General features: G+C 29.4%; 2 protein-coding genes across 2 annotated transcripts; one reads left to right on the forward strand and one right to left on the reverse strand.

Annotated features, from left to right (window-relative positions):
* Positions 1-7,995: 7,995 nt before the first annotated feature.
* On the reverse strand, positions 7,996-13,040 carry LOC100163072 (dolichyl-diphosphooligosaccharide--protein glycosyltransferase subunit STT3B). Its single transcript, XM_003245290.4, has 12 exons — positions 12,610-13,040; positions 12,304-12,522; positions 11,526-11,703; positions 11,294-11,359; positions 10,674-11,044; positions 10,381-10,559; positions 10,095-10,309; positions 9,518-9,738; positions 9,059-9,404; positions 8,882-8,995; positions 8,606-8,821; positions 7,996-8,237 (listed from the first exon to the last, which is right to left on the reverse strand). The coding sequence occupies exons 1-12, from the start codon at positions 12,750-12,752 to the stop codon at positions 8,142-8,144; spliced, it is 2,364 nt and encodes a 787-aa protein (XP_003245338.1). The 5' UTR covers positions 12,753-13,040; the 3' UTR covers positions 7,996-8,141.
* Positions 13,041-13,508: 468 nt separating this feature from the next.
* On the forward strand, positions 13,509-19,752 carry LOC100165861 (WD repeat-containing protein 11). The gene is made up of 19 exons (XM_001950208.5): positions 13,509-13,935; positions 14,087-14,198; positions 14,320-14,464; positions 14,525-14,698; positions 14,760-14,952; positions 15,046-15,214; positions 15,279-15,417; positions 15,483-15,602; positions 15,675-15,814; positions 15,889-16,112; positions 16,193-16,366; positions 16,429-16,537; positions 16,600-16,663; positions 16,764-16,885; positions 16,948-17,172; positions 17,344-17,521; positions 18,770-18,892; positions 18,975-19,198; positions 19,618-19,752. Exons 1-19 carry the CDS (start codon positions 13,814-13,816, stop codon positions 19,750-19,752), a joined length of 2,892 nt encoding a protein of 963 aa, XP_001950243.2. The 5' UTR covers positions 13,509-13,813.
* Positions 19,753-19,817: the final 65 nt, after the last annotated feature.

Consider the following 19,817-nt stretch of genomic DNA (forward strand, 5'->3'; position numbering starts at 1 on the left):
AACTTAGTTGTTAGTTGCAGTGTTGGGTAGTAACGTAACGAAAATAACAAATTACTGCAGCGAAATTACTATTGCAGTAGCCAGTAACGCTGTAGTAATTTCATTATATTTTTTTTTAAATCAACGCAATTGTAACGAAGTTTCTTTTTAAAAGTAATTTCTATGGAGTAACGTGTTCTTTTCCACGTTGTTAAAATAAGTTATGAAGTTAAAATGACATTAAAATTTTATTTTATTTATATCCTATAATATTTTTTTTATTTACTTATTTATATATTTATTTTAATGTAATTTGACGACATATTGACCTGTCGACATTTTGTACTGGTCGATATAATGACTCGTCGACATTTTAACTTGTAGTCAATATATATATTGACTGTCGACGTTTCGACCGGCTCCCGGGTACACGAATGTAATTTAAATAAAAATACTTAATGTAATGAGTAACGTAATTGAGTTTCTTATCGAAAGTAATTTACCCAACACTGGATAGTATTTTTAGTTCGTAGTTCTGATGATCAAGCCAGGATTAAGGGGAGGAAGACCCTGGGCTAACAGCGGTATTTATATATCACGATCACATCTATAATTACCTATCATATGAAGAAAAACCAAGTTAGAAGGAAAGGAAATTACTAGTTTACAACAATTATATAAAATAGCCCAAAGTAAATTATGGTTCATTGATACTCAGTAAATCTAACTTCGTACACATTTCCGCTACCCCTAATTAAGAAATAATTCTTAATAATTGATTAAAAATAATTACTGTTTTATGGAAATGTGGAATTACCAATTATGTTTGCGTTGTCGCCGAGCTTTTCATCTATTCTTATTTCTTATACATCTTATAAATTATAATATAATATATTAATATCTATTATTATTTATTATTAATATTGTTATGATTATGTGACGTGATTACGTGATTGCGAATCGATGCGTCCGTCGCAATGTTTACAAGTTTTGTATTTATTATTATTTTTAATCATATGCGCGAGAGCGCCAATTGCCACTATTTATTTATTATTCGTCGTCAAATCGTCTCGTTTACGTACTTTTTTTTGTAATATTATCTTTGTTGGGCGCTATTTCCCGTGTTAAACGTAATATTTTTTACAAATTATTAATTATAATATCGTGGCCGCAGTAGATCACTGTTAATTATATTTTAATATTTTATATTACCTAGGATAGGCAGCAGCTGGCCAGCAGGCATAGCCAAACGTTAGCGTTGTATAAACAAATTAACTTTTTTTTAACCTAATAAAAAGCTAACAAAAATTGTGTATTAACTTTTAACTTAACTGAGTTAACCTGTAGTTAAATTAACTTTTAACTTTTAACTTTTTGTTATTGGTGCATATTAACTTAACTGAGTTAAAAAAAATCATTAACTTGCCCAGCCTTGTAAAAATGTATAATATAATGTTCAATTTTTATAGTTAAGAACTTAAGTTTAAAACAAGGTTAAAATATTATAAATATAAGTTATACCTATATAACTATGAAAATAATAGGTAATAACTTGGGCGTTGGCAACAAAAAACAGCGGTAAAACAGAAATATTTACACGATACCAGTTTTGAATTAAATTGATTATGATGTTTTTGTTGTGATTAAAAATGATTAGGTAACCTTCATGAAGGTTAAAATCTTAATAAAATATTAAGAATATTTATAAATATATAGGTACTTAATAATAGTCTTGCACTAAATCATTATATTTTTATTATTGTTCGTTTTTATTGTTCGCCCTTAGCCATATTAATATTTTTTGTGAAGTACATATCTCTAGCACCTTTAATAACTTTAGTTAATAAGTTTCTATATTTTCTTATTTTAAGTTCAGAATTGAAAGGATGTTCTTTTAATTTATGAAATAGCTTGTCTCTACGTCTTATTGATATTACTATACCGGATGTAATCCATTTCTAAATTTTAATTTTAGATTTAGATAAACATAAACATTTTGTTACTTTACACATTTTTATATAATTATCTATCTTAGAAAAGAAAAGTTCAACTGCAGTATCTACATTTGTAGAGTTTAACACGTTGTCCCAATTTTCACTGCTCAGAAAAAACTTAAGTTTATCAAAAAGTACCTATATTATTATACTTATAATAATACATATACTTTATACTTTTATAACCTATATATTATTATGTTAACTTATGAATTTAATTCCCATATGCCACTATCTTTTTCTCAACATCAATCTTCTGTAATGCTTCTAAACTGTGGATTTTGAAAATTTATCCTCCATCTTGTTTTATCCCCAATGATTTTTTGACAGCATACAGCATACAATTTATATATAAATTTATCTAGTTAAGTCTCAACACAAATTAATGTAACTTTCTGGTAAGGTTTCCTTTTAACTTTCTTTGGTAGATAGTCGAAAATGTTTTGATTTTCTTAATTTTAATAAAGTTTGTTAAAGTTTTAACTTGAGACCCACATTAAAAATAATATATTGTGGATCTGTTTTCAACTTGACTGAGAGAGAAAATTATTTATCGACGATATTTAAAAGTGGCAATTTTTAAAGCTCAAAAAGAGTCAATATATTTTGAATATCTTGTGAGAAATATTACCTTGTAAGGAAAATGCTCATATATTATATAAAAATGTTGTTAAAATATAAATTTTTTACGATTATTCATTTTTGAGTTACAACAGAAAAACATAATCGATTTTGTCGAAAACTGGTTTTGTGTAAAAATTACTTTTATATTTGTTAATTTAATTTTTGTTTTTCACGATGTTTTTGAAATTACTGGGAATTTTTTTACTTTTGAGTTTCGACCCAACAAGATCCAACTAGATTCACTTTCCTATCAGAAAGATGCTGACGTAGAAATTGAACTATTTTACTGTCATAATAGGTGATGCAGACACATAATATAAAAACACAAATCGCTTTAAAATAAAATTCATTCATGTGTGCCAGGGGACCATCACCCGCGCTATTTCAGTTGATAGGTACTACAGTAAAACCTCGTTAAGACGCTCTCGAAGGGGAAATCGTAAAACCGCGCAATACCTATGCGGGATAACGTTATAGGCGATATCCCTCCTATTACGCTCTTAAAGCGTTATAGGCGATACCCGCCTATTAAAAGCGTTTTAAATGTGATAATATGTAGATAGAATAAATTAGAAAAATGTTCATAGTGACTTGTTATGTATTACAACAGCTTGAAAACATAATAGAAGATTTTTAAATTAATCGGACTATTTAAATAAACCTATTAAAAATCGGGCTTCTTACGGAACCAGATAAAAATCTCCTCTACAATTTTGTTCATAGGTGTTTTTACAATTAAACCACTCAGTAACCCATATTATTTGATAGCGCAAACATGTTTTTAAAGGAATTTTTCGATCGATTTTTTTCCGTGACACGTCCTTATAATTTTGTTGACTCAGTATGAAGTAGTGTTCGGCAGGTTTCGGGTAAAAATAATAGATCAGCTTTATACTTTAATATTTTTAAAAGTTTAGTAACTGTACTTTGATGAACATTAAATTGTACTGCCCACTCTTGTAAAGACTGTAACACACTTTCTTCGTAATTATTATTATTTGTATTGGATTTTGTTAGTTTAATAGAATCAGACGTGGTCACAGTTTGAAGTATAGATTTGTTATCAGCAATACAATTTTCAGGAACAAATTGAATACGCTGATCCAAACTGTTCTCCAAGCTAAAATGTTCGAGACTTAATTGAGGTGATACAATATGTAAAACCGTATTTGAATTAGGTGTAATTAATTCATCTTCACATCGTCTGTTAATCCAATCATCCAAAGCATTTAATTATTTTTGAATTTTTCTACGTTTAGTCCTGTAACCAGGAGTTTTGATCATTTTAAACTATGGATGATAAAACAATTACATATAGCGGAAAATATGAAATACCTAAGTATTATATGGTAGTATAAGGTGTATTATATGAAATAACATGTTAGTATTACGGATTAGTTTAAAATGATTTGCATATATATAATACATAATTGTGAAGTATACCTAATATAATTTAATTTAATAATTTTAAAATGATAGGAGAAGTTATTATAAACTGATGTAGGCACCTATAATAAAGTATTACATAATACCTAATTTAAACAATTTTAGTTCAATTTACAATTGCTACGATATTTAACTATACATTTTCCTCAAATTGTCCACAATATATTAATTAGCTAATAAAGTAAGTATATTATAGTGTAACACCAATTTTAAAATGAAATAATTATACCAACGGTATAGGACATGCTTTAAAAATTATATTTGGTAATATTCAAATAAATTAAAATACACAACAAAATACATTTTTAATATGACTAACAGTTATTTAGCTACTATTATTAATAGGTACTAGAAATAACATTAGAAATAACTTTTGATATAATTAATTATAAAAAGTATAATAATATGAAAATAATACTGATAGTATGAAATTCTCAATCTTAGGAGAATGTCAGCGCACTATTTGTTTTCTCTCTCAGGCCCACACGCAACATAGACTAAATGCATTTAAGCAGAACTTTGTTCTATGTTTTTAACTAATCTTCGAGTAAAATCACCCATTACAAAAAAGATAGACAATAATATTTTTGAGGGAATGACTACATATCGATTTGTCTAAGTATTGTCTCAAAACAATTTAAATATAATTTAAATTAACAACATGTTTTTGTTTATTTTGAAAATAAACAATTTTCTGAATTTCTGCGTTGATGCGTTTTGTCCATGTTGCGCGTGGACAAGAGAGAGAAGATGCACTATTTAATATGTGTTCCGCGGAATCTAAGGGTTCTGTGGGACAATTCCAAGGGTTCCGCCAGATGTATGTGAATATTGAGAAAATTATTTTATATTATACTTAAAAAAAAAAGTCCACCTTAATTATAACAGTTACTAGTATAATATTGCTAAAAAATATTCGTTTTACAATCATTGAGGTTCAGGTTCCACGAAACTTCTTCCTAAGGCTGCCGTGGTCGTAAAAGTTTGGTAACCGCAGGCGTAGTTATTGGACATAGTAATGTACCTATTTTGCCTATACGGTACGCCGTGTTGGTTATAATATGATATTATTTTAGAAGCAGGACATCGAATTCGCGGGCATGTTCACACTTTCACCGAGAACTCGCCTTACGCTTAGCTCATATTGCGCATGATGGTATAATATTTATTATAATTGTAAATTTATTTGAAAACAGTGAAACATGACCGCATTGGAAAACGTAAAACGTTTGTGTGCACGTTGTTCATTTGTTGAGATGTATCAAAGTGAATTGAAAACGTTTTACGTATTAGTGTATTACCAATATTATAATTCATAAAATAAAAATGGTTTGAGTTATACATTAGTATTACGATTATTATTTATTTATAATATATAAACGCCAAACGGAAATTTTAAATTAACAGATTAAGTTTAAAATTAATAGATATAACAATAATATAATAATACAAATACACACAAAATTAGAACATATGGAAAAACACAACATAATATAAACTAAATGGTAATACCTTAATTTAGTAATATAAAATTATGATACAACATATTTATAAGTTATAACATTGATTATAAATACTAGTATTTAACAATGATATTATTTAATTACTTATTAAAATCAAAATTAAGATTGTTCAGATTACGAAGCATTCTGTGCAAGGGGTGATTATATGTCCGTATAATGTATTGTGAGTTAGAACTTGGAAGAGTGCGTGATTTCTGGAGAAGAAGGAAGGGATACGAAAACATATTTTAGAGAGGAGATCGGGTGCATCTATGGTGCCACCTAAGAGCGAGGTTATAAAGCGCTCATCAGCATCTTGTCGACGAGTTGACAGCATTGGTATTCCCAATGAACTACGAATTGAGGAATTCTATTTTGTACACGCTCGAGTCTGAGTTCGTCTTTAGCTAGGTAGGGATGCCACACCACCACACCGTATTCTAATATAGAATGTACTAATGAGAAGTATAATGTGCAGAGACAATGAGTAGAAGAGAACTGATTAGTATTGCGTTTAATAAAACCCAATACTTTTAAAGCTTTACCTACAGTGACATTTATATGGTGCTCAAAATTTAATGATGGTGAGTAATGAATACCGAGATCTTTATAGAGGAAGACACGGTTAAGAGAAGTGCCATTAAGAGAATAGTTGTGGTGGATAGGAGATCGCTGCCTAGAAAACGACATAACATGACATTTGCTTATATTAAGGCTAAGACCAATGGAGTACGCCCAACTTGCAAAAATATCTAGTTCTGACTGAAGGATATGACATTGATTAAGATTGTCTATTTTAAGGAATATTTTTATGTCATCAGCAAAAAGAAGGAGTTTAGCCTTAGTGATCCATTTGGTTATCGAATATCGAGTTTACAAACAGAATAAATAAAAGAGGACTAAGGTGGCCTCCTCGAGGGACTCCAGATGGTATCTCAGCTAACTCCGAAACAGCATTTTTGATTTTTATGAATTGTTTTCTACCTGTGATGTAAGAGTGCAACCAAGATAGTAGGGGATTCCCAATATTATAAAAATATCTAACGGTCGTAATGTTATCTAGACACGGAAACAAAAAACAGTTATAATTTTTAGATTTTAGAACAATTTATTAAACGAAGATGCAATATTTATATTTAAAATTATTTACATTTACAACTTTACATCATGGTGTGTCGTGAGCACTGTTAAAAACTTTTGATTACACATTAAATAATTTATGTTTTGCACCGCTAAGGATTTTGAATTTTTATAATATAGTTCTCGAGCAAAAAGTTGGGAGACCTCTAGACAATTGAAATAATCTAGAATTTAGTGCTTTTAATTGTATATAGTTATTAGTTAATTATACTAATAATAGCATCTTGTAGTAGGTACTTTATTGACAAATAGTTCAAGTCGTTATAACGACTAAAGCCCTATGATAGGTGAGCCAACTACTGTGCAAATGGTCTTACACAATGACCAGAAAAGTTCATTATTTTCAAAAAAAAGTACTGTTTGGCAAGTTCCTTATATAAATGTATTCGTTCTGTTCCCTGTTCCTAAAAAAGAAAAAAAAATTCGTTCCTTTGTAAAATTCACGAGTTTCCTTTTTAATTCCAAATAAAATAAAAATTCCTATTTAATCAATTTTTCATATGCATACTTATTTAATTTTTAATTACAATATATACCTACAAGTAGGTTCATATTCTATAATTCTATTTTGAGATTTTCTTCAAAATAAATTGTTGGCCGACGTATGTACACTGACTCATCGTTTGTTATAAATAATTATATTAAATATAGGTGGGTACTCAATTCTATATAAATTATAACTATAAGAAATATTAATTGACTAATAAGAAAATTAGTGAGTAAAATAAGTGATCAATTTGAGTTGATTCAAGGTTTAAAAAGGAATCCGTTCCTTTTATTATCTGTTGCAATAGCGGACTAGTAAAATTTTATGGCCCACAGTATAGCGGGAAGTAAGCTTTTACTTCAGCTACTGGCTACATGTGCAGTAAGAAGACTATATTCTATTAATTTTCTGGCTCCCGCACGATCCATATATACCATATTTTTGTCTGTCTGTTTAAGCATATTACCTACTATAATTTGAAAATTGTCTCTACTAATAATAGCTCTCCGGCTTAATGTTTATGTTTTGTTTTAAACAGGAAATTTATCTAAAGATTGATCGAATGAGTAAATTGAAAACAAATTAATTTCTTATTTTAATTTGTATTTTCCCCTTGTTTAATTTTTATTCTCTAGAAATTTAATTTACAAAATTGTACAACCATATTATATATATATATATATATATATAAAAAAAAAATATTTTTAAAAACATGTAATCATTTTTATTTTAGTTCAGTGCTGGCCATTAATAATTAAGTAGGGTCTAAGAAACAATATATCAATGTATATTTTATATACAAATAGACCATAGACTTGATAATATTTAAGTGCATCCTAATAATAAAAAAGATGCATTCAAGTATTTGTCATTTCTATTGCAAACAACAATAATTTTGTGTAAAAGAAAAACAAAATATAAATTATACATTTAATAAACAACATATGGCGCCCATTTTGAGTGGTAATATTATATTCCATTTGTGTATGTGTTGGTTGCTTTAGGTTTTTTACCTTTCAAAACTGTTGGTTTGCCTTGAATAATGCCTTTTTTCTTGCGGGCAGACTAAAAAACAAAAATTGTATAAAGTATTAATAGGTTTTAGTCATTATTAGTAAAATGTCAACTCTTTTTTTGTCTGTTTTCACACATTTTAAATGTATATATATCGTGTCTGCGGAAACAAGGTACACCGAATAATTAAATTAGGTTCCCATATTACTCAGTATCCTATACCCACACACTATTGATTTCTGTTTGAAGGACATAAAACTAGACTATTGGAACATCCATCTCCCGCAGACAGAATTTAAAAATATGTAAAGGGTATCGAGTAATGTAGGTAACTGAATTACAGAGGGTACCCAGTTTTTGCGGACACATGGTATATTTACAAGTATAAAAATATATCATAGATTTAGGTCTGTAGGTACCTTTTTTGATATCGCAGATGCTCCAGGATTACGAATTTTTCTTTCCAGTACTGGTATGCGCGGTCTATTGAACTCATCTGGTTTTTTTACCCTGTATATTCTGACCAACCAGTGTTCAGTAGTGTACGCCTCTTCTAAATAGGTAAGGTCAAAATTTTGGTTACCTATAACGGCATTACGCGTGCGATCAAAACCAGCAGGTGTCCTAAAATCCAACTTTAAACAACATAGTTAGTATTTTTAAATTAACATACAAATGTAGGTATTTATGCATACCTTCAAGTCACCAAATCTATAGTAGCTAAGTTTATACATTAAACAATTGAGCATGGTTGGTGAGCCCTGACTATCAATTCTAAATTCACCCCGTTCAGTAAAGTAATCAGATTCCTAGATAAAACCAATTTTAAAATAAAAAATCAATACTAAAAAAATGTCTGTATTTATTTTTACCCTTATGTCTTTTGGATGTTCGCCTTCAGCAATCCGAACCATCCATAAGAATTTATTAATATCATCGCCCGAGTATCCAATTACACCTCCAAATATGACAAGGACATAATCAACATCAAGTGATGTCATTATCTCGTATGCTTTTGGCTCAGTTGACGACATCGCTTTGCCAACAAGTGCTATATGACTATTGTTCCAAGTATTATTATCAACTAGTGTTGTGCGATTTGCCATTCCAGCTATTTGATAACCATAATCCCACCAAGACATAACACGAGCATCATTGTCAGTGTTTTGGGATAGCCAATAGTAAGCTTCACGAAAATCATCCAATATTTGCCGAGATCTAATTAAGCAATTATAAATAAATTTTAGTAATGAGATGTAAGAAAAAATGATCTAATGAATGAAAAATATTGATAGATAATAATAAAACTATATATTATATAAATATCTTACCCATCATTACTGAATGATGCTAGTACAATACTAGGACTAGAGTATGCATTACTGGTGACCCATGTACAATGGACAACAAACATCATGAGTACGAGTAACATAGAAATAGTCACAATACTTCTAATGTTTGATCCCACACCTTCTCCATTATTATTATCACTGTTCAATGAAGCAATTGTTGGTGGCTTCTTTTTACTCTTTCCGGAGCCAGAGCTAGATGACTATAATAAAATAAACAAGTCAAATTCAGTGTTGTATAACAATATTTCATTAACTTTTTATCCATAGTTCAATTTGTAAACATTAAACTACTTCAAAAAATATTTTGCTAGGAAATAATGAAGTAAAAATGCATGTGATTATTAAAAAATTATAAATTTTTTTTTTATACCTAACAATTTAAAAATGCGTAAAAAAAATATTTTCAAAAATGTAAATATTTTTTTTAAATGAGTTGCGTATTAAATGGATTACTGTTATACAATTATTATAATGAAGAAAGTATATAAATATAAATAAAATAATAAGTATATAATAAATCACTACACAATCAATATTATAAAATAAATGTATTTACTTGTGATGATTTAGAAGGAGTTTTATCCTTAGAAGGCTGTTTTTCTTCAACCGTTTTTGTTCCATTGCTAGTAACTGGGCCATCTTCTTTTAAATAATTTTCAAAAATTTTGGAAAATGCAATACCACTAAGAATACACACAGCTGGCGTCAAAGTTAACATTAATCTGACCATAACACCCGCAAAGTATACAGCACTCAGGGCATATAAAACCACTAAATAAACATAATATGCAATTTATGAATATCCTGATTTTTGATAGGTTTAGTTTATTACACATTCATACCAAAAAGTCGCTCATCGTTATACTCTTGAATACAATACCACAATCCAGCAGGGAATATACAAACAAGTATATGGAGATCAAAGAAAAAGCTAAACCATGTTGTGGGTTGATGCTCTGATACTGATGCAATTATAGGTATATGTATCTTGGCATATGTTGTATCCCAAAGGGAATAGAATCTAAAAAGACAAACAATATTCATATAAACATAATAAAAATATTTAAAATTGAGATGCAAGTATTTCATTGAATATTTTAGACATTTCTTTTTGATTGTTTAAAATAATAAATACCTTCCACTCCATGGTGCAATCACTCCAGCCCAAGTCAGACCAACTACAGCCAATAGTACAATACCAGACGTGACTAATGTCGCAAATATAAAAATAAATTTGAACTCAGCTTTGGTGATACGAGTTTGAATGTAATTGAATGTGCCAGCAGCCATGACTAAAGCAAATACTCCTGATGCTGCCATGTGCTCACTGGTCCTAATTGGTTGAAAACCAACAAAAGGAATTTGCATACTCAAAACCAAACCAAGTATGTAGAATACAGTGTAACTTGTGAATAAACGATATGAGTAACGGCCCATAATCAGCAATAAAAAAACATGAAGAGGAATCAAGTTAATAATGAATACATATCCACCCCAAGCTGATACCTAAATGATAAATACAATTAATAGTTATCAATTACATTTTCAGTAAAAATAATTTTTTATCAACACATATCTAGCACAAAATCAGATTTTAAAAAAGTCCGGACTCATTAATTTTATTATCAGACCAAAAGCTTGAGAACATTTTTGAATTGGACAAAAAGTCAAAAAGAAATTATTGAATTCACAAAAATGAGTCCAAACTATTTTCAAATCATACTTTTAGACTGATAGTTGATACCATTAACTCACCATGTAGAAATAAGACAGTGCTGTAAGCACTGACCAAAAAACTGAACCAGTTTTGATAGACTTCACCTACAATTTAAAATTATATTAATGCATTAATAAGTAAATGTTTTATTATTTTTGATTTAGGTATCAAATATTAAAGTTTAAAGTAAAATATATTAATCATATTTATAATGAGTTACTAAAATACCTAATAATTTTTATGAAGATCTAAAAAAATATAGTTACATACCCAAAGATAATAGGTAAATTGAAGGGCAAATATAGCAATTCCTTCATTATCATAGCTTCCAGCTACTGATCGACTTATATAACCAGGTACAATTGCAATAAAACAGCATGCAAACAAACCGGCACCTGGAGACCAAAGTTCTTTAGTCAGGAAATATGTTGATATTGCAGTCATACCACTAAAATAAAAAAAAAAAAAATAGTTACATACAGAAAATATTAAACATTTATTAAGGATACACAAGAGATTCAAGCCACTTTAAATAGTGTCTCAACCATTCCATCAAATACACTTTTAATTCACTCCCATCACTAATGCACAAATAGTCAATGTATTATATTAAGTAAAAAAAAAAAATTTATGAAAGATCACTATCACAATGAACACCCAATAAAAACTTTATAGCTATGAAATTCATAGATTCATAGTATGAATCACATTGCATTTATAACAAATTAACAAATAGGTAGGATTTAAAGAGTTGTGTTTTCATCATTAATTGTTAGTTATAGTTTACCTAGATATGTAACTTTAAATAAAACTACCATTCTAAATAAAATCATTTTCTGTAGGTAAATAGGTTTAACAATATTATGTTTGATTTAAAAATGAAAATATAAAATAAATATAACAACATACTTTTAGTTAGATATTTTTACTGTAAAAATAATAAATATAGTCTGAAAACATTATAAAAAATGAAAAAAAAAAAATCAATTTTAAGGATATTATTATACAAGCAACAATGCTAATAAGACCAATAAGTAAAATCTTTTACCTGAAGATGGGTGCCAGGAACACACAAATATCTCTGATATGTACAGGAATGTTTAACGCATGCAAGATGTGGTGTATAGCACCGGATGTGACCATCAGTCCTGGGTAGACAGTGCCGCCGACAATCCTGCCAAGCGGGTACCATGCTCTCTCATCGAACCAGTTCAGGAAATTATAGAAACCGTGTTCGACCATGTATGCTGTTGCACGGTAGTTGAACCTGTAACACATGCGAATTATCGTCCTGATGCCGGTATATTATAATATGTGTGCGTACACACGGCTTGTGACTTGCGTCAGTACTTACCATGGGTCGAATTCGTGGATGATGCTCTCGAATCGAATGACGGCGAACAGCCGGGCGGAGAACCCGGACACCCATGCCAGGAAGAGGATGGCGAATGTGATGAGGCTTTTCCATCCGGCCGGGTTGGTGAGCAACGTCTTCATATTGACATCAGGGTTCGCGGCAAAGAAGTTAACTCACATGGAATGCGATCGTTCGCTCGAACAGATTTGACGCACCGTAGAACGAATATTAAAGGTAACCGTCCACCATCGTCGTATATTATTAAAGAATTATTATAATTATATATTTTAACTTTCGACGTTACGGGTAACAGACCGGGCGAACAGAGTACTTTCGGCCCTAATCACTATTCTATGCTAACTTGAACACGTATACCGAAGACGTAGTGAGCCAGTGCCACTGAACATAAATTGTATTTATTATTTACCCGTAAACAGTAACAAGCCGGCAACATGACGTCACCATTTGAGGTTAAGAATTCACCAGATGAGTTGGCAACCGAATCGTCCGTGTTATCGCCGCTGGGAATTTTATCACCACGATAAAGCCGGGTCCACACACAGATATATATAATAACTAGATACCTGACTCCATATACTACAACGTTATTAAATTATGATGCCTGACGCCATTTGTGACTATGGCAATGCTTACATTTATTCATATACATATTATAATATACTGATAATACTATTTTGCCCTAGTTGTAAATGGCTGCCAGCGTCATTGATAAGAAGAAGTCGGGTATCTAGTTATTATACACATTGATTAAATATACTTAATAGTATATTTAATCAATGGCTGTGATCAACGAAACGAATATATATATAAAAACTATTAAGTATAAAGTAAATACATCACAGCTGTGGTGCCACCACCACGAGCTGCCTACTGCTGTAGTGCTGTCCACTCAATATGCAGCAATGCTAATGTTGATGTCGGATACCGTACGAGATTACCGTGAATGATAAGATAATAATCTACAATAAACAACATCATAATAATAATATGAAAATTTGATATTAAATACAGTTTAGTTACTCATAATAATTCTGTGATAGTTATTACTTATTATACTTATCTATTATACAGTATTTTGAAATTTTGTATTGTTGCCGTTTGTTTTAGTTTTTGATTTTTTTTTACCGTTTCACAGTTTATTTTATTGTTTTATTTTTATTTGTATACATTTTTCATTCCGATGGAGACCAATAAAGACAAAAGACATTCCACGGGGTCCGAACAATCTATTAGGCTTCACATGACGGCTCCTAGAACATTTTCAAATCAATGTCATATATTGAATAAAGGAGCAATAGATTGGTAATAGTTATTTTAAAATAGTAGTGTTTTATACTTCTTCAGAACTGTGTTTATGTTGTAATCTTTTAGTTAAATTTAAATTTAACTTAATTGGATAAAGTGTCGGATATTTTAATAAATACATGTAATGTTAGTTAAATTATTTGTTTAGGTCTGAAAATGGACTTTTAGCTTATGGGTCCAATAATTTAGTTGTAATTGTTGATACAGCCAAAGTGATTCCAGTCCAATGCTTCACCGATCACAAATCATTAATTAAAAAGGTTAAAATATATTATATCAGTTTTATTACCTATTTATTAATTAATACAACTCAAGTGGATAAAATAATATATAGTCAATGACTTTAGATAAAATACAATTATTTAAAAAATAATTTTTCAGCTTTTGTGGGCTCCATTTGATTCTGTTTCTGGTGCATCCTCTGAATTAGTATCTGCAGACTGCGCAGGTGATATTGCATTATGGGATGTATGCCGAGGTCGATGCATCTCATGGATTGACTCAGAACAAGCAAAACCGGTCAATGGTGAGATGTTTCTTTAATGTGATTATTAATCATGATGTCTAACAATGTTTTAACTATCAGGACTTGAGTGGGTGCCATCCTCATTAAACAATGATTTGCTGTTGGGAGTTTTACATTCTCCTTACACATTTACTATATTAGATGTACGTAAAGGTACTCGGCTATGGAAAAAAACCTTTTGCGATACAATCAACAGTTTTGCTTTTGACCCCTTTCATTTAAACAGAATTGCTTGTAAGTTATTCACAAGCCATTCATTTTGAATTTATATAACAAGATATTTTATTTTTTCTAGTTTTGTGTCCAGAATGTATATTATTTTTTGATAATTTTGATCGCAAAACAGCACTTAGTGGCAACGGGCGTAAATTTTACATATCAAATACTGCAGCTGGTGAGAATTCAACTGTAACTGAAGAATCTACGCGACCGAGAACTAGATTCAAAAGATTGATGAAGGGTTTAGTATTAGGAGAAAGTCAACCTAAGTGAGAACTAAAAATATGCTTAATGGCTACTTGTGTAGGAAGTATGAATTTAGCATTCACTTTAATCCCATGTATTATTTTTTTTGTATTAAGAATGGATCCTTCGTTGACGGTTTCTGAATGTATTCAATTTACATACCATCGTGCACTACGAAATCATATAATTTTGATGTATCATCATGATATATTGATTCTTGACCTATATATTAGTATGACAGTTGGTGTAATCAGTATAGATCGTTCGTTTTCTCCATTTTGTCAGGTAATATATTATTTAAATGAGTTAACTTTATTGATTTTTTTTGTAGAACTTTTACAATTTTTAGATGTATTCTTGTCGACAACGTGATATTATATATTGTTTGCAAGAAACTGGAAGTTTGTCTTTGAAATTAAGACGTAAACCTATAGCAAATTATTTAATGTCCCCCATGGATGCTTCTCCTGTAACTATTGCTGGCAATGGTAATTTTACTTGTGTATTTAATATACATTAATAATATATTATCTATCTTTATATTATGCTCTAGACTCCTCTACTGATACATATTTGTGGTATGAACATAGAATACAAAGTGAAATAATCAGACAGACAAAGAATTCTAAAGTTCTTGGTTTAGCAGTTTGTCCAATTACTGAAAAACACTGTGGTTTGTTTTGATTTAAAATAAACTTAAATCAAAATTAAACTAAATGTTAATTATTATTATTTTTTAATATAGCAATACTATTAAGCATGGGTAAGATTATGTTTTTTGAACTTGAGAAAATTATGACTACAGCCAATGACGTTTCTTTTTACCTTGGAAGACGTGACTATCATAAAATTACATTAAGTAACATTTTTCCTTCGTTCAATGATGTAATTAAAAAGGCTAGAAGTACCTAAATAAAAGTACCTAATTTTTTTCTTTATAAAAATATTTATATTTGTAGAGTCAAGGTTTAATACCAAAAGTACGCTTATATCCTCGTGGAATGCTTCCTAGTCTTGAATCTACATTAACTGTCATTAAATATTGTCCACCATTAACATCAGCTACAAGAGCTAAATACAAACCCCTTTTAGCCGTCGGTACAAATTCCGGGAACATTGCAATTTTTAATTTAGCTACAGGATTAATGCTGAAAGAATATCACGTACATTCTCATCCTGTTAGGTGAGCTATAAATTATAACTAAATGGTAATATTTTAATTTCTGAAATTGAATATAAAATTGTGCTTAAAAATTATATTAGGGGCATTGAATGGATCAGTCAGCGGTATATAATTTCTTGGTCATTTTATTCATATACATTAAATACTAAGAGTCAAGTAATTGTAACTGATATTCATTGTGGACAGTCTACGCCTGTCCGTATAAATAAAGTAGATGAGCCATATGTAGTATTTGTTAAAGTATCACCATTAAAGTAAGTACATGTTTTTATAACCCAAAATTAAATTATATAGTTATTTGATTTAAAATTCATAGACAGTATTTTGTGATTGGTATCAAAGATGGACCAGTTGAAATTTGGGATTTAAAATCAATGTCGTTGTTAAGTAAAATGTCAAAAAGATTTCCACCTGCTGTTTGCATGGTAAATATTTTTCGATTATTAATAATTTGATAGTTTTTAAACATTTTTTTTTAATTAATAAGGAATGGGTTCAATGCAATTTGTCTAAAGGAAAAAAAAATAGTGTAACAACCACTATAATTGAAGGTACATAATTGTGTAATATTATATATTATTGTTTATTTTAAATCTATAATAAAATTGAAGAAAACAAATTAAATTTAAATTATGTAATTATTAAAATTAGAAAATGAAATTGGATCAAAATACCCAGAACATTTATTAATTTCTGACATAGCAGGCAACCTCTATGCTTTCTTAATTGATTCAAATAGTTTTTTGAAGCCTGGTACAATGATTGAGCCTGGAGTAAGTATGAGAATGCATTATTAAAAAAAAATTATTTATTTATTTTTCAATTTTCCCATCAGATTTTGTTAAAACCTCCTGTATACCTTACATGCAAGTTAAACATTGCATTACAAGTAGACAGTGATGGCAATTTGTTTGTGTGGGATTTAAGTAACCATATGGACAAACAAAAGCAACATATTAATCGTTTGGAAATACGAAAATTAAAATTTGCTCCGGGTGCTGGGAATTTCCGATTTTTATGTTTGTCATCAGATGGCATTGACATTTTCAATGTTTTTGGGGTGAGTATTTCACTATACACTGTAGTTTAGCATTACAATAATTGATCATATTACCTATATATTATATAAAATGTTTGTGTTGGTGTGAAGTATACAGTACACCCATGATAATATTATAAAAGTGAATAAACAAAGTTATAGACAAGTGTAATATATGCATGTTTTTTCTAGTCTCCTCAATCTATTGAACTAATTTCGACAATGAAGACAGATAAAAAGTTACAAATTATTGATGCTGATTGGGCTAGTGCTGAACACACTGTAATCATGTTTAATGATCATTCTATTCGAGTATTTGACCTTAAGCTTACAAAGTCTTACTCTTCAATATACAATTATGAATTTGATGGTACACTATTGTCATTATTTATTAGTTGTTAACATTAATATAAATGATACAATATACATATTTATTGAATGTATCATGATGATCTAACACATTCAAATATTATTGTGTCATATTTTCTTAACACACTTTGTTATACAGGTTGATTTCTTATGCACGCTCACACTGTTTTTATACTTAAAACATTGACGGACATGACTGCTAATGCAGTTATGCAAAATACTGTAATTTGGTAGTCACTCTGATTGGGCATAATCAATAGATTTTTATATAATTTTCAGAATATTTGATTTTTTTTTTTGCCCAAATTGTTAGTAAGTCACAATAGGACACTAGATAATTTCGATTGTGGCGAAGCCACAAGAAACGCAACTGCTCTAGCAGTCATGCCATCTTACGACTTTTTATATATAATTGCTATACCAGTCATGATCATATTACAACTTGAATCAGGATGACTGCTATAGCGGTTACTGCCCGTCAACGTATTAAATTATGCATATTATCAAATTTTGATTTTTCGAATTTTTAAATATACTTACAATACAAACTTCTGTTTTTCAAATAGCCCTCCCCCCTCCAAAAACACTCGCACATCAATTTATTACTTTTAATTATTGAGCAGAGATTTTTATTGAGAATTTTTTGGGATTAAATCAAAATTAGAATGAGTATTATTGAGTTATCTAACTGTGTACCAAAGTTATTGTGTCTATGGTAATGGTCAATGGGTAAGATAAATATGGGGGCTCAAGTGATTTCAAAATATTAGTAATTACTATTGATCTATCAATATAAATAATTTGTAAAACCAGTCCAAGTATAATAAATACTACATCTAATAATACATCAGTTTTATATTTTTCTTCAGATTTTTTGAAAGGATTATTGTCCTCACTCCTTAGTATAAACATTTTAATAACTCAGAATCTATTCATCAGAATTTTGATTATAATACTTCAAAACTTTCAAGAAAATCATGTGTTAAAGAATTTTCAGTAAAAAAGGTTTCTCATCTTAAAAGTAGAAGTTTGTATCGTCATTTGTCACAGGATACTTCTTAAGTAGGTAGTACAATAAATATGATTTATAAAATACGGTGTTTAGGTATACTCAAAAGTTCTAAAAATCAGAATTTGAATAAATGTACTATTAAAGGAGAAAATGGGAGCGAGTGTGCTTAAAAAAAATCACAACAAATTTATGTGTTTTTAACAGATATATTATTTTTTTTTTGTTTTTTTTTTCCAGATTTACTGGGACCTCCTGTAATTTTAGATCGTGATTTATGTAAGATGTTTTACTTTTGGCTTTCGGCTACTTGTAAAAAAGTTTATAGCACAGAACTTGGTTTTAATAATTATGAATTATCCTGTGAGTACAAATAAATTGTTATAAAATTATTATTTTAAATCTGATCCTCTTAGTTATAGTTAATATTTTTATATTTTCAAAGTGATCAAAAATGCCTGTCATTCTCTACCGTGGACAGAACTAGAATTATGTACAAAAATAGCTGAACGATCTTTAGTAGTATGTCAATCACTTGGACTGAAGAATGAAGTCCAATTTTGGACAGTGGCTTTTCATTACATCATGATGGGCGATGATTATGCAACAAGTGTTGTCCCTCCTTTAGACTCTTGTTATGATGTTGTATGTGACTGTGCTACATATCGAGTAAGTTGAAAGATTAATTTATTTTTATTTTTAAAAAACCCATACTCAAAGTAATAGTAGAAGCAGTAAACTGTTAAATAAATTGTCCTTAGTCATATATTATGTATTATAATAATACAGTTGAATGCTGATTATTTGAACGTCAATCAACCGTCCATCTTTGATATTAATTAGTTTGGTGTTTTACTGTATTTATGTAAGGATTTTTATTTATGGATATTATAATGTAATGTTACGATGAAAAAAATGTACTTATTTAAGAAATCAAAAATCCTTAACTGCTTGATATCTTAGCTACTTAAATATTTTCTAAGATTAAAAAGTTAAACCCCTTGTTTACACCATTGCATTTTAGTGTTATTATATTTGAGGAAATCTCATATTCAAATTACTAAATTAAAAAATCATTAAATATTTAGAAAATACAATTAGAACGAGTCTTATTACATGAATGGAAAAGTGGTGACTATATGCATATGAGGCGGGTCGCCGATAAATTTATATTACTCGGAGAAAAAACAAGAGCATTAGACTTGCTTTTACCCACCATGTGAATGGATCCCAAATTATTATACTGACGCATTGAGTAATTATTTTTAATTATTTTTTTTTTTACATT

Source organism: Acyrthosiphon pisum, chromosome A1 (genome assembly GCF_005508785.2).
Source record: "Acyrthosiphon pisum isolate AL4f chromosome A1, pea_aphid_22Mar2018_4r6ur, whole genome shotgun sequence".
NCBI lineage: Eukaryota > Metazoa > Arthropoda > Insecta > Hemiptera > Aphididae > Acyrthosiphon > Acyrthosiphon pisum.

Coding starts and splice junctions, on each gene's coding strand:
- LOC100163072 (XM_003245290.4), bottom strand. CDS start 12,752: ATGAAGACGTTGCTCACCAACCCGGCCGGATGGAAAAGCCTCATCACA. Junction 11,704..12,303: donor TTCCTGGCACCCATCTTCAG/GTAAAAGATTTT, acceptor TTTTTATTTTAG/TGGTATGACTGCAATATCAA. Junction 11,360..11,525: donor AATTTACCTATTATCTTTGG/GTATGTAACTAT, acceptor TTTAAATTGTAG/GTGAAGTCTATCAAAACTGG.
- LOC100165861 (XM_001950208.5), top strand. CDS start 13,814: ATGGAGACCAATAAAGACAAAAGACATTCCACGGGGTCCGAACAATCT. Junction 13,936..14,086: donor AATAAAGGAGCAATAGATTG/GTAATAGTTATT, acceptor TTATTTGTTTAG/GTCTGAAAATGGACTTTTAG. Junction 18,893..18,974: donor TAATAATTATGAATTATCCT/GTGAGTACAAAT, acceptor ATATTTTCAAAG/TGATCAAAAATGCCTGTCAT.